At 43.3% G+C, this 15,724-nt stretch overlaps 1 protein-coding gene across 1 annotated transcript in view; it reads left to right on the forward strand.

Annotated features, from left to right (window-relative positions):
• The window catches only part of LOC309553832 (uncharacterized protein), a 29,972-nt gene extending 22,966 nt beyond the window's left edge, over window positions 1-7,006 (forward strand). Inside the window, exons 6-7 of the mRNA XM_082255287.1 lie at window positions 1,815-2,108; window positions 6,421-7,006. Of these exons, the coding sequence (XP_082111413.1) occupies window positions 1,815-2,108; window positions 6,421-6,821 (695 nt within the window). The 3' untranslated portion in view covers window positions 6,822-7,006. The remainder of the gene's footprint in view (window positions 1-1,814; window positions 2,109-6,420) is intronic.
• Window positions 7,007-15,724: the final 8,718 nt, after the last annotated feature.

The following is a 15,724-nucleotide window of genomic DNA, read 5'->3' on the forward strand; positions in this document are numbered from 1 at the left end:
GAATCTGGCGGTCGACGCCCCGTGGCGTCTGCCTCTTCGAGACGATCTACTGTCTCAAGGACCGATATACCATCCTGCTTTACAGTCGCTGGCTTTGACGGCCTGGCTGTTGAAACCGAGGTCCTGAAGGAGAGGGGTCTCTCTCCGGAGGTTGTTCATACTTTAATCAACGCGAGGAAGTCTTCCTCTGGGAAGGTTTACTACCGTACTTGGAAGGCCTATTTTGCCTGGTGTGAGTCCAGGGGGTTTTCACCCCGCACGTACTCGGTGTCCCGTGTGCTGTCTTTCCTTCAAGCGGGTGTTGATCAGCGCTTGGCGCTGGCTACGATAAAGGGTCAGGTGTCTGCTCTGGCCGTTCTGTTTCAACGTCCCGTGGCATCCAACCTTTTGGTTGGCACCTTTATTCAGGGTGTGCGGCATCTGGTTCCTCCTAGGAGGGATCCTCTGCCCCCTTGGGACTTGAATCTCGTGCTATCTGTGTTACAACGTGCTCCTTTTGAACAGATCAGGGAGATCTCGTTGTCTATGTTATCCAAAAAGGTCGCCTTTTTGGTGGCGATCACTTCGGCTCGCAGAGTGTCGGAACTGGCGGCTTTGTCCTGCAAGTCTCCGTACTTGGTTATTCATTTGGATAAGGTGGTCTTGCGACCTAATCCTTCCTTTCTTCCGAAACGTGTTTCGGAATTCCATCTTAATGAGGACATTGTCTTGCCTTCGTTGTGCACGAAGCCTAAACATCCACAGGAGGTGAGATTGCACTCTTTGGATGTTGTTCGGGCGATCAGGGTTTACCTTCGATCGACTGAGTCTTTTCGTAAAACGGACTCCTTGTTTGTTCTTCCAGAGGGTCCTCGGAAGGGCATGGCGGCTTCGGCCTCTACCATCGCTAAATGGATCAGACAGACCATTGAACAGGCCTATGCCTTGCAGGGGAAGGTTCCCCCTGTGCCTGTGAAGGCGCACTCTACTAGATCTCTGAGTACGTCTTGGGCCTGTCGTCATGGGGCTTCTGTAGCCCAGGTGTGTAAGGCGGCGACTTGGTCGACCGTGCACACTTTCACAAAATTCTACAAAGTAGATGTTCGGGCATCGGCGGATGCTTCCTTTGGCCGCAAGGTTCTTAGTGCGGCTGTTCCCTAGGGTCCCTTGTTGGGGACTCCTGGCTGTTGGGATAAGTTTTGTATCCCCTGGTTTTTGCCTTTTCCTGGGTTGTTGCTCCTGTTGAGCACTTGTTTTTTGCTGTTGCCCAGCTGGTTTCCTTCCTTTGGTAAGGTTCCTTTCTTGATGTGGAAACTGCGTTGCCTTTCGGCGCGGATGTGTTTCCCACCCCTCATGTTTGCACTGCTTTGGGACGTCCCCATATGTGACGAATATGAAGAGGCGGCGACTGTCGGAGGACGTAAGAGAAAACGGAATTTTTGTAAAATCTTACCTGTAAAATTCCTTTCTCTGAGTCCTCCGACAGTCGCCGCCCCCGCCCCTCTTTTGGGGTTTGGTTGTATACTCTACTGCTATTCCACTAAAACTGAGATATGGTTGCAGGAAGTAGGAGGGTATTGACTGAGAGGACCACCCCTTGAGGGTGGGATATGTTGGATATGTTAAAAGCTTTATTAACATATTCTGTTGCCTAGCTACTCCTTCGGAGCAAAGTCTAATACCCCATATGTGACGAATATGAAGAGGCGGCGACTGTCGGAGGACTCAGAAAGGAATTTTACAGGTAAGATTTTACAAAAATTCCGTTGTTTTTTTTTTTTACTTCCCTACCGCTTTAACTACTTGTAAAATCAAGTTTTTTTTTTTTTTATCAGGACAGCTGCCCCTGAATCCTGATGATGTCTTGAAGATAGAGCCTGATGATCAACAGTGGCTAGAAGATATACAGCATTCATCAGATGCAGATAAGACTGTGGTGCCAATGCCATTAATGAATGAGCCAGAATCTGCTTTATTACTCAAAGCTCAGATGTCACATGACAACCAGTGTCTATTTCCTTGGCCACCTGTTAATAACTGTGTGGCTTCATCTTGTACCAATGTAAAGGAGGTAACCCAAGAAGATTCTCTAAATATAAAGGAGGAAATTCTAGAAAACTCATGCACTGGTAAGTAGAAATTGTCTAAAGTCTGTACACGGAATTCATAAAAAGTAGCTGGCCTTGTGCACAGGTCTTAAAGATGTTGTGTGGCCGCACTTCATTGGCTGCTAGGATGGTCTTGGCCTCGGGTCTGACAGCATCCTAGCAACCAATGACATTTTGCAGCCAAGTGACATTAGTTGCTAGGACAACAGCAGTCTTGGAGCTACCAGGTTCTCACAACCAACAATGTGGGGGGTATACAAACTCCTCCATCCCAACACAAATTACAGTGCATCCAGGAAGTATTCACAGCACTTCACTTTTTCCAAATTTTGTTATGTTACACCGTGGGTGATGAGCGGTTTCTGGTTTCCTCCAGACATGACACTTGTCATCCAGGCCAAAGAGTTCAATCTTTGTTTCATCAGACCAGAGAATTTTGTTTCTCATGGTCTGAGATTCCTTCAGGTGCCCTTTGGCAAACTCCAGGAAGGCTGTCATGTTTTTGCATTTACTTCCAGAAAAGTATTTTGTCATATTATTTTAATGCACTAATTTTGTTTCCATGGTTGTCAAGTATAATAAGCCGGATGTATTATCTAACCTCCACCAAAATCTAAAGTCTTAGTATTTCATTTGCTTTCACATACTTAAGTAGAACTTTGGGTAGATGTAAAAACCAGTTAAGTGCAAATAAAAAAATAAATAATTAGACATTGAGGCTGATTTATTAGGGCCCCATTCAAACTATGACACAGTGTCACCAGGCTTTGCACATATGCACTTGTTATTTTTGTACGTGTTGTCACGTTACATGCAAAGGCAGCCCATTCATTTCAGCCTTTCAAACTTGGCACAAAATACTTCTTATCTACACTAATATTTAAAGTGGTTGTAAAGGCTCAAGGTTTTCATGCATTCTATGCATGAAGGTGAAAAACCTTCTGTGTGCAGCAAACCCTCCCCCCTTCAATACTTACCTGAGCCCCATCTTGATCCAGCGATCTGCACAAGAGCAGCTGCTCTCCTAGGTCTCTTCTTCCTCATTGGCTGAGACAGCAACAGGAGTCTGTGGTGAATCACAGCCAGTGAACCAATGAGGAGAGAGTGTGGGCGGGTTCAAGCTGTTATTTGTGTGTGAATGGACACACAGAGCAGCTGCTCAGGAATGCCCCAATTGCAAGCTGCTTGTTTTTGGAGGCACTCGACAGGAGGGAGAGGCTAGGAGTGCCAGCGGGGGACCCGAGAAGAGGAGGATCAGGGCTGCTGTGTGCAAAACCACAGAGCAAGTAAGTATGACATGTTTGTTATTTAAAAAAAAAATCTGCCTTTGATATTACTTTAAACTGATACTGGTCAAATTGGGGGAAAATGGTGTGTTTTTATTTTTTTTACATTGAACTCTATAGAAAATAAAATAATTTTTACAAACGAAAATATCACCAAAAGAAAAGTCTTGTTTGTTACTGTATAAAGGTTTGCGAGCTAGAGTGGCTTAAAAAAAAAAAAAAAAAAATTTGGGGCGAGTTGTATTGTTTAAAAAAAAAAAAAAGCATCAGTGCCTTACAACAATTTATGAAGCAGTGGTGTTACTGTCTATTATCACTCTCCTTTTATAAAAAATTAGTCAGACCTGCATGATGGCTGCCATGACTGGGACAGATTTAAAGAAAAACTCTGGGATAGGTAGAAAATTCACTCATTAGTACACCCCTACACAAAACACTAAAGAGTTAATAAAATGTTTTAAAACAAAATCCTTACCGTTTAAGAGAAAAGTCTAAATTTAATTTTCGTGGCCTTATCTCTGTAATTCAAAAGAATACAGCATCTGTTCTGCCAAGGAGTAGGAGTAACAGGGATTACATAATCTCCTCTCTCTGCAGTAAAGGGAAACTACAGTTCCCATCAAGCACAGGGAATTGTAGTGAATGTGGGCGGGTACACAAGGCATGTAAGTTCCTTGCGAAAGTATTCGGCCCCCTTGAACTTTGCAAACTTTTGCCACATTTCAGGCTTCAAACATAAAGATATAAAACTGTAATTTTTTGTGAAGTATCAACAACAAGTGGGACAAAATCATGAAGTGGAACGAAATTTATTGGATATTTCAAACTTTGTTAACAAATAAAAAAACTGAAAAATTATTCAGCCCCTTTACTTTCAGTGCAGCAAACTCTCTCCAGAAGTTCAGTGAGGATCTCTGAATGATCCAATGTTGACCTAAATGACTAATGATGATAAATAGAATCCACCTGTGTGTAATCAAGTCTCCGTATAAATGCACCTGCACTGTGATAGTCTCAGAGGTCCGTTTAAAGTGCAGAGAGCATTGTGAAGAACAAGGAACACACCGGGCAGGTCCGAGATTTGGATACAAAAAGATTTCCCAAGCTTTAAACATCCCAAGGAGCACTGAGCAAGCGATAATATTGAAATGGAAGGAGTATCAGACCACTGCAAATCTACGAAGACCTGGCCGTCCCTCTAAACTTTTAGCTCATACAAGGAGAAGACTGATCAGAGATGCAGCCAAGAGGCCCATGATCACTCTGGATGAACTGCAGAGATCTACAGCTGAGGTGGGAGACTCTGTCCATAGGACAACAATCAGTCGTATACTGCACAAATCTGGCCTTTATGGAAGAGTGGCAAGAAGAAAGCCTTTTCTTAAAGATATTCATAAAAAGTGGCGTTTAAAGTTTGCCACAAGCCACCTGGGAGACACACCAAACATGTGGAAGAAGGTGCTCTGGTCAGATGAAACCAAAATCGAACTTTTTGGCAACAATGCAAAACGTTATGTTTGGTGTAAAAGCAACACAGCTCATCACCCTGAACACACCATCCCCACTGTCAAACATGGTGGTGGCAGCATCATGGTTTGGGCCTGCTTTTCTTTAGCAGGGACAGGGAAGATGGTTAAAATTGATGGGAAGATGGATGGAGCCAAATACAGGACCATTCTGGAAGAAAACCTGATGGAGTCTGCAAAAGACCTGAGACTGGGAAGGAGATTTGTCTTCCAACAAGACAATGATCCAAAACATAAAGCAAAATCTACAATGGAATGGTTCACAAATAAACATATCCAGGTGTTAGAATGGCCAAGTCAAAGTCCAGACCTGAATCCAATTGAGAATCTGTGGAAAGAACTGAAAACTGCTGTTCACAAACACTCTCCATCCAACCTCACTGAGCTCAAGCTGTTTTGCAAGGAGGAATGGGCAAAACTGATAGAGACATACTCCAAGCGACTTACAGCTGTAATCGCAGCAAAATGTGGCGCTACAAAGTATTAACTTAAGGGGGCTGAATAATTTTGCACGCCCAATTTTTCAGTTTTTTATTTGTTAAAAAAGTTTGAAATATCCAATAAATTTCGTTCCACTTCATGATTGTGTCCCACTTGTTGATTCTTCACAAAAATTTACAGTTTTATATCTTTGTTTGAAGCCTGAAATGTGGCAAAAGGTCGCAAAGTTCAAGGGGGCCGAATACTTTCGCAAGGCACTGTACATGTTAAATGTGTCTGAGAGTCTCAGCAGCAATACAGCAGCAGAGAGACTTCACACTGTTGCGGGTACGGGATTGCATGTCCATTGCACACATTCCTACACCTGCAGCCAAAATGCGCTGCTCTTTTGCAGATACGCGAGGGTGTCCTTATTTCTTAAAGGGCAAGTCCACCCAAACACTAAAATCGCTACATCTACAGGTATCCGCCATCTAAGACTAACTTATCTTTCCCTGTAAAGATGAAATCGGTATATACACACCTTCCGATCCAGTCCGGTCTCCAGCGGCAGAAGCTCTGCAGAGGACACAGCCGGAAATTGCTATGCAATGAATGGAAAGTGACGTCACCCATAGACTTGCTTTAGAGCTTCCATTGTCGGCTGTCTTCTCTGCATCCGCCTCCACAGCGAAGCCGAGGTTGACAGCTCCGCGTGGGAATGGACCAGAGTGGCTTAAGAAAATGTATGTATACTGATTTCTTCTTTACAGGGCTAGATAGGTTAGTCCTAGATCGTAGATGCCTGGAGAGGTTGCGATTTTAGTGTTAGGGTGGACATCCCTTTAAAGGCACCCTCGCATATCAGAAAACGTAGCATGTTTTCAGGTATGTGAAACCACATGATTTAAAAATACCATGCAGTACCATGTGCCTGCATTAATAGAGGGACTTTTCCCTGCAGGAAACACAGGTACGGTTCACATGAATGGGCTGCTGTACCCATGCAAATGCGAGCAGCACCACCCACATAGATGTAAACCTTCTAGACTAAAAGCCTGTTTTCTTCTTATACAATTTTGTGATGTTCTTCTTTTGTAGCTGGTGAGCACGTTGAGAAGCACACAAATGGAGAAATGACTACATGCCCCTACTCAGTTGGCTGGGGACTTGACTTTGATGTTTCTAAAGCAATAAACAAAGACAACTCTGACAAGATGGAGAAAAATGAAAGTCCTTTAGAGAAGACCACATTAAAACATGCAGCTAATAGCAGCTTAGGTGTCAGCACATGGGTTCATGGATCGGATGAAGACAGCAGAGCTCAGTGTGGAGGAAAGCGCTTTCTGTGTGCCGAGTGCGGTAAAAGTTTCACCCGGAAGTCTTCCCTTATTGTACATCAGAGAGTCCACACAGGGGAGAAAAGTTTTATGTGTACAAAGTGTGGGAAGATGTTTGGCCTCAAGTCTTCTATGGTCAGACACATGAGGACTCACTCTTGAGAGCTGGTAACTTGCCCTGAATGTGGGGAAGCTTTTGGGGAATCATTCCAGGTTTTTACAGCACTAGACTTGTCATAAAGGGGACTGATCCATCTTCTTCCTAATTGCTCATCCATTCTAATGGTTTTTTTTTATTCATGTCAAGAAGCCAAAAACAAACATCAAAGTAAAAACTATAAAACTTTCACATACTTCTTTCAGGTTTCTCATGTATATGTGTATTTAATGTTATTATGTCAGAAACCATCAATGATGATCGACAATTGCTAATGTGTATCGTGTATGATTTTTAGAATTTTTTATTTTTTTTTTCTAAAGCAGACCGAGGGTAAATTACTAACACATTTTCAGCCTGTATAACCACTTGAGCTGTGGAAGGTTTTACCCTCTTCATGACCTGGCCACTTTTTGCTATTTGGCACTGTGCTGATTTAACTGGTAATTGTGCGGGTATGCAACGTTGTACCCAAACAAAATTTACATTATTTTTTTTTTTCACACAAATAGAGCTTTCTTTTGGTGGTATTTTATCACCACTGGGTTTTTTTTGTTTTTTTTTTCCAAAATAAACGAAAAAAGACTGCTCGGGAATCATACCCAATAAATAAAAATTCTTTATAAATTTTTGGCAAAATGTATTTTGCTTACATGCATTTGGTAAAAAAAAAAACTACAAACTATGGTGTGTGTGTGTGTGTTGTGTGTACAGTATCTCACCAAAGTGAGTACACCTCTCACATTTTTGTAAATATTTTATATCTTTTCATGTGATAGCAGTGAAGAAATGACACGTTGCTACAATGTAAAGTAGTGAGGGTACAGCTTGTATAACAGTGTAAATTTGCTGTCCCCTCAAAATAACTCAACACACAGCCATAAATGCCTAAACCGCTGGCAACAAAAGTGAGTATACCCTTAAGTGAAAGTGTCCAAATTGGGCCCAAATAGCCATTTTGCCTCCCCGGTGTCATGTGACTCGTTAGTGTTACAAGGTCTCAGCTGTAAATGGGGAGCAGGTGTGGTAAATTTGGCGTTATCGCTCTCAATCTCTCATACTGGTCACTGGAAGTTCAACATGGCACCTCATGGCAAAGCACTCTCTGAGAATCCAAAAAAAATGAATTGTTGATCTACATTAAGATGGATTAGGCTAAAGAAAGATTGCCAAGACCCTGAAACTGAGCTGCAGCATGGTGGCCAAGACCATACAATGGCTTAACAGGACAGGTTCCATTCAGAACAGGCCTTGCCATGGTCGACCAAAGAAATTGAGTGCACGTGCTCTGCTTCATATCCAGAGGTTGACTTTGGGAAATAGATGTATGAATGCTGCCGGTTGAAGGGGTGGGGGGTCAGCCTGTCAGTGCTCAGACTAAACACTGCACACTGCATCAAATTGGTCTACATGGCTGTTTTCCCAGAAAGAAGCCTCTTCTAAAGATGATTCACAATAAAGCCTGCAAACAGTTTTGCTGAAGACAAGCAGACTAAGCACATGAATTGCTGGAACCATGTCCTGTGGTCTGATGAGATCAAGATAAACTTATTTGGTTCAGATGGTGTCAAGCGTGTGTGGTGGCATCCAGGTGAGGAGTGCAAAGACAAGTGTGCCCTGCCTACATTCATGCATGGTGGTGGGAGTGTCATGGTCTGGGGCTGTATGAGTGCTGCTGGCACTGGGGAGCTACAGTTCATTGGGGGAACCATGAATGACAACATGTATTGTGACATACTGAAGCAGAGCATGATCCCCTCCCTTCGGAGACTGGGCCGCAGGGCAGAATTCCAAAATAATAACGACCCCAAACACACCTCCAAGACAACCACTGCCTTGCTAAAGAAGCTGAGGGTAAAGGTGATGGACTGGCCATGCATGTCTCCAGTCCTAAACCCTATTGAGCATCTTTTGGGCATCCTCAAATGGAAGGTGGAGGAGTGCAAGGCCTCTAACATCCACCAGCTACACAATCAGTGTTCTGGCTAATACTAAACCCCCCTTCCCAGGATTGGAGATTTCCTCCCACCCAGATCGCTCCAAAATCTCTAGGCTCCAGGTCCCAAACTGGATTTTAGAAAACAATGAGGAACCTAAAAGCCAGTTTCCTCTGCATTAAGCAGACCCCCTGGAGCCCCTCAACCAGTTGAGAATTCTGGGTCAAAACCTCCTAGACCCTGGCAGGGCAAGGCTCTGCCACAAAAAAAAAAAAAAAAAAAATATATATATATATATATATATATATATATATATATATATATATATATATGTAATAGGTTTTTTTTTTTAATGCTACTAAAGTTCGTGATTATGGACTTATAGTGGGACTGCGATAGTGCAGCGGAAAATCTGACTCCAACTGCCATTGACATCACCAATGACAAATTAATACATTGATCAGGGCTAATACTATACACTATCACTGTACTAAAGATACTGGCTGGGAAGGGGTCAACATCTAGGGCGATCAAGGCGATCAATGTGTGCCTAACAATGTGTGTCTGTAATATCTGCTGATTTTACTAACCTATTTCTTTGTTTCTTATCCTTGATTTGCAGAGATAAGAAACAGAGAGCTCCTTCCCTCTGTACAGAGCTCTGTGCTGATTGTCAACACAGGGCTCTGGGCTGTAATTGGACACAGATAATCTTCAGGTCCTGGCCATGAATCATTGGCCCAGACTTGATGACAGTATATCTGCAGCGGGCGGTTGGCAAGTGGTTAAGTAAGAAAAAACTTAGGTCTACCAGCTGTCCATTAAAAAACTGGGGCAAACAAAATCCTCCCTTGCAGTGAGTTTGCTCCAGCACTAAAAGATTTAAGTGCCTGTTTATATCTACAGGACTGGGAAGAGCAGTTTTACTTACCCAATCCTCTTCTCTTGTGGTCTCCTCTGCACTGCAAAACCAGTCCCTGCAGCCTCGTACTGAATGCTCTAGTGCAGTGGTCCTCAACCCTGGCTTACAGGGCCCACTAACAGGCCAGATTTTGCAAGATAACTGAAATACATCCCAGGTGATATCATTTGCTGCTCAGTGATTGCAGTACTCTAGTCTGCATCTCTCCAAGGTAATACCTAAAATCTGGCCTGTTAGTGTGCCCTGTAGGCCAGGGTTGAGGACCACTGCTCTAGTGGTCAGATGCTCTGGCTTATTAGGGCAGATGCAGGACTCATAGCCCTGCACTTGACATGTGGACACTGAGAAACAGTAACCATTGCTGTTTAACCCTTGCAGCGAAGTGACAGGCCCACTGCAAGGGAGGATTTTTACTGTTCGTGGAGAATTCTGGAGAACAGAATAATGGTATTTGCAATTTTATTATGTTGCATGATATTTGCAAAGCTATTTATCAAACCCATATTTTAAGAAAAAACTTTTTTTTTAATTTTAATGCAAACAAACACAATAATATTCCCAATTGTTTGGTAAAATATGGGTTGTGTTGAGGACCAAACAAGCCTTAAAATTGCTTATTCCTGTGAAATCACAAAAAACTAGGACAACAAAAAATCTCCATAGGTGACATTTTAAAAGCCTTTACAGGTTATCAGTTTAGAGTTGATCATGAATGATGACCCTACACATGCCCTATGCTACACATTTGCATCTTCTATTTTTTTTTTCTTTAAGACTGGTTAAGTGACAGGTCCTCTTTATGGAGACATCTGGGCTGTATTAGACCCCCCAATGTCACCCCTGCCGTCCACAGCAGCTAATAAAGCACAGATCATGCGTAATTGACTGCATCTTTGATTACAGTAGCCAGGGAATGATAGCCAGGAATGTTCCCCTGAAAGTTGCCAAAGTCCCTGGATCCCAAGAGGAAAAGGAGAGCTTAGAACCACCCCGGGGACTGCCAGCCAGGGGGTAAGAGAGAGCTGGTTGCACATCTTCAAGGACCAGTAAAAGTAAGTGGGTGGCTCTAGAGTCGCCTGGATCACTTTTACCTGAAAGCCCTTCACTGGCTCTAAAAAATAAAAATGATACCAAGCTCAGTGCTGCAGCTGACTGCTTACTTTAACCACTTGAATACCAGAACATTTATAAAATCAGACAAGGGTTTAAAGTGGTTGTAAACCCTTACATATACCCACTGAAGTGACTTCCCTCAGAAGATACATAGATGAAACAAATCCTCCTACATAAGCTGCAGCCTTCTCTTCCCTGCAGCCGTTCAAGACTGCATTTCTTAGATCCAGAAGGGGGGGGTCAGGGATCAGATGTCACACACTGCACAGCATAGAGCTGAGTTTATTCTGAGACCTGAGTGGAAGGAATGGACACACCCCCCCTCTATACAGTCTCAGAGGGAAACATTCACAGCTGACTTTCAATCACATGCTGTGTGCTGGGGGGGAGGGTGGGGCAGGACCATCCTGTGGGGGAGCGGGACCATCCCTGGGACTGCCTTGCATAAACTGTCAACAGTGACTTATGCAGATAGCAGAGGGAGGAGAGGGCAACCAGAAATCACACTAGGTACCTTGGAGTGAGGCAAGTATACACTATAGAAGGTTATGCTTCATTTATTTTTGACTCACATGTACAACAAACCAGCACCACTTGCTTGTTATAATAGCAAGCAATTATTAGATAAAAAATGAAGTCTTGCATATGAATTGTTTGTATTTCATATACAGCCAGCAGAAGAAGCTTTAGAGCTGGTTCACATTGCCACGACTTGTCAGCCTGACAAGTCGCGCACCGTTGCGGTCCATTGACCGCTACAGGACCCGTTCTAATAGGAGCGACACAAGTTGCTCCGACTTAGAAAAAGGGTCCTGTACTACTTGGGGGCGACCTCGGAGCAACTTGCATAGACTTCCATTATGTGAAGTCCCTGCAAGTCGCTCCGAAGTCATGGTGCATTACAATGCACAAGTCGCCCCCGAAGTAGTAAGGAGTCGTGTCGCCTAAGTGTGAACCGACTCTTAGGCTCCTTTTCATCTTTTTTTTGTTTCACTTTACGGACTGTAGAAAGAAGCTTGTTGATTACAAGCTCAAAGGATGTTGCAAAACGTAACTTCCACTAGTCACAGGGCAGTGACTTTATCCTTAAAATGATAGCATCAATGCTGGTCTCCTTAATAAATTACAATCAAACTTCAACAATTATGCACATCCTAGGACCTCTCAGCAGTCTACACCAAGGTTGCCATTTGTCCTTGTTTCCCAGGGACAGTCCCTGTTTTGAGGGGTCCTTCCCTGGGAAATGGGCGCCATACAGCTTGCAGTGTGTAGGCTCTAACCCCTCACACTGCACAAGCAATGGTGCTCCTAGAGCACCCATGCATGTATGGCGATTTGAGCTGCTGTGTATGCCCAGACCGCTCCAGCCATGCCATTTTGGATGGACACTTGCCCAGTGTGATAAGTTAAAGCTTGCACAATGCAAAGTTTACACTACTCTACCTGGCTCCCTGGGGTGATGCTGGACCCTGAGTATGTGAATAATGTCCTGCTGATCAAATCTTTGAACTCTTAATTCTGAACTCTCTGCATTACTTAAAGGGTAACTTCACTTTCATGGTAGAAAATTGCAGATAAAACAACATAAAATAGCATATACAATTGCGACACAAGTCATTTTGTAATTGAATGTTATTAAAAATTACCTTTTCAATCTGCAGCTCTTTAATTTTCTATAAAATGCAATATGGCAACACAGATGGTATACAGAATGCCCCCCAAAAACATAACTTCTGCATGTGTAATTGGCTCACTGATTTTCCACAAAGTCTGCACTAATATGCATGTCAGATTTTTGGTATACTCTGCAACAAAAATGTAATTTTTAGTAGGATACTCCCACAGAGAAAATATGTCTAAAAGGATGCAGTCCCCCCCCCCCCTTTATTCCTTCTACGAAAGGTTGGGAGTAAGATTTGGGTCCCTTGATGGGGGACCTATGGGGGCAGGTACTGACTTCTCTTTCCTGGAGGCTCACCTCACTCAACATTTTATCCTTCATAGAGGATGCTAAATTGTATAGACTTCATAGGTATCGGCAAAAGGTTGTGTCTCTCATATCCCCCATATATCAAACTTCTCTACCACTAGTTTACAATTTTTGTCTTCTCAATATTTTTGATGACTCTTTGGTACCTGACGAGACGGTGGATTCTATAACTGGATTGCTTTACATAGCATGGAAATTTGTTGCCCAAAAATGGATGTCCTATAGCCTTCCAACGGTTGTGGAGTGAAAAAAACAGATTGTCATTGGTATTTCCCATAAAAAGTTAATATACCAGCATAGGAATTGTACCAGAATTTGATATATTATGGAACCCTTGGCTGGCAGTACCTGGTCTGACCCCATTCAATTTGGTTTCAGATTTGGGTTCAGTACTACTCTATTGGAGAGGTCTTACAGCAGTACAAGACATACATAAACTCCAAGTACCTTGATCTATTTGTGCAAGTTAGGTTTAGGTTATTGTATACAGTATCTCACAAAAGTGAGTACACCCCTCACATTTTTGTAAATATTTTATTATATCTTTTTATGTGACAACACTGAAGAAATTACACTTTGCTACAATGTAAAGTAGTGAGTGTACAGCTTGTATAAGGGTCCTTTCACACGACCGCTCGGATCAGATCCGCCTGTCAGTTTTTTAGGCGGATCTGATCGGATGCTCCATGCATCCCTATGGGGCAGCGGATGTCAGCGGAGATATGGCCTCTGACACCCACTGCCATCCGCATCCGATCCTGTCCGTGAAATCCGGACGGATGGAAACCCTATTTTCCATCCGTCCAGCGGATGGGATTGGATGAGAGCGACAGGCGGTCCGCTCTCATCCGATTCCCCCATAGAGATGCAGCGGGGATCTGTGTTTACGATCCCCTGCTGAGCAGCACGGATCCGCTTACGGAGGCGGACCGTGTGAAAGTACCCTAACAGTGTAAATTTGCTGTCCCCTCAAAATAACTCAACACACAACCATTATTGTCTAAACCGCTGGCAACAAAAGTGAGTACACCCCCTAAGTGAAAATGTGTTCAAATTGGCCCCAACATGTCAATTTTATGTGTTTGCCACTATTATTTTCCAGCACTACCTTAACCCTCTTGGGCATGGAGTTCACCAGAGCATCACAGGTTGCCGCTGGAGTCCTCTTCCACTCCTCTATGATGACATCACAAAGCTGGTGGATGTTAGAGATCTTGCTCTCTTCCACCTTCCATTTGAAGATGCCCGACAGATGCTCAATAGGGTTTAGATCTGAAGACATGCTTGGCCAGTCCATCATCTGTACCCTCAGCTTCTTCAGCAAGGCAGTGGTCGTCTTGGAGGTGTGTTTGGGGTCGTTATCATGGTGGAATACTGGCCTGCGGCCCAGTCCCCGAAGGGAGGGGATCATGCTCTGCTTCAGTATGTCACAGTACATGTTGGCATTCATGATTCCCTCAATGAACTGTAGCTCTCCAGTGCTGGCAGCACTCATGCAGCCCCAGGCCATGACAGTCTCACCACCATGCTTGACTGTAGGCAAGACATACTTGTCTTTGTACTTCTAACCTGGTTGCTGCCCCACACGGTTGACAACGTCTGAACCAAAACATTTTAACTTGGTCTCATCAAACCATAGGACATGGTTCCAGTAATCCATGTCCTTAGTCTGCTTGTCTTCTGCAAACTGTTTTTCTTGTGCATCATCTTTAGAAGAGGCCTCCTTCTGGGATGACAGCCATGCAGACCTATTTTATGCAGTGCGCGGCATATGATCTGAGCACTAATAGGCTGACCCCCAACTCCTTCAATCTCGGCAGCAATGCTGGTAGTACTAATATGTCTATTTCCCAAAGACAACCTCTGGATATGACGCTGAGCACGTGCACTCAACTTCTTTGGTCGACCATGGCGAGGCCTGTTCTGAGTGGAACCTGTCCTGGTATACCACTGTATGGTCTTGGCCACCATGCTGCAGCTCAGTTTCAGGGTCTTGCCAATCTTCTTATAACCTAGGCCATCTTTACGTAGAGCAACAATTCTTTTTTTCAGATCCTCAGAGAGTTCTTTGCCATGAGGTGACCAGAATAAGAGGGTGAGAGCGAGAACACCAAATTTAACACACCTGCTCCCCATTCACACCTTAGACCTTGTAACACTAACGAGTCACATGACACCGGGGAGGAAAAATGGCTAATTGGGCCCAGTTTGGACATTTTTACTTAGGTGTGTACTCACTTTTGTTGCCAGCGGTTTAGACATTAATGGCTGTGTGTTGAGTTATTTTGAGGGGACAGCAAATTTACACTATTATACAAGCTGTACACTCACTACTTTACATTGTAGCAAAGTGTCATTTCTTCAGTGTTGTAACATGAAAAGAAAAAATTAAATATTTACAAAAATGTGAGGGGTGTACTCACTTTTGTGAGATACTGTAGCTACAGGTTCACACAGAATACTCCCTTTACTTGAAAAATGTAATTGAATTGATAGATATAATTTCATGTTAGTGCAGTGTTCTCTACCTTGCTACCAAATGAGCTAATGTCTGTTGATTACAGGTGTCGGTATGCTTACAGAAGAAATTTGTGGCTTTGTATGGGCTACTTGAACTGTCACTGTATGTCTGAATCCCTTCCTTAGGCTGGCCATACACTATACAATTTTCTTGTTCAACTTTCCTTTAGATTTACCAAAGCCATGTAATATAGGGTCAAACCTAAACACTTTCAATTTGTATTCAATCAGGCGTGCCCTTGCACTACATAGTTTAAGGTAAATCTAAAGGAAATTGAATAAGAAAATTGTATAGTGTATGGCCAGCCTTAGTTTGTTGTGTGTAAAATGCTGTGCAGTTGTGTGCTAAAAACGAAAAACTTTAATAAAAACAATCTGATTTAAAAAAAAAAAGGGGGGGGGTGCAGACCATTTTCCTCATTAGAA

This window comes from Pelophylax lessonae, assembly GCF_965119305.1.
Source record: "Pelophylax lessonae genome assembly, chromosome: 4".
In the NCBI taxonomy this organism is placed as follows: domain Eukaryota; kingdom Metazoa; phylum Chordata; class Amphibia; order Anura; family Ranidae; genus Pelophylax; species Pelophylax lessonae.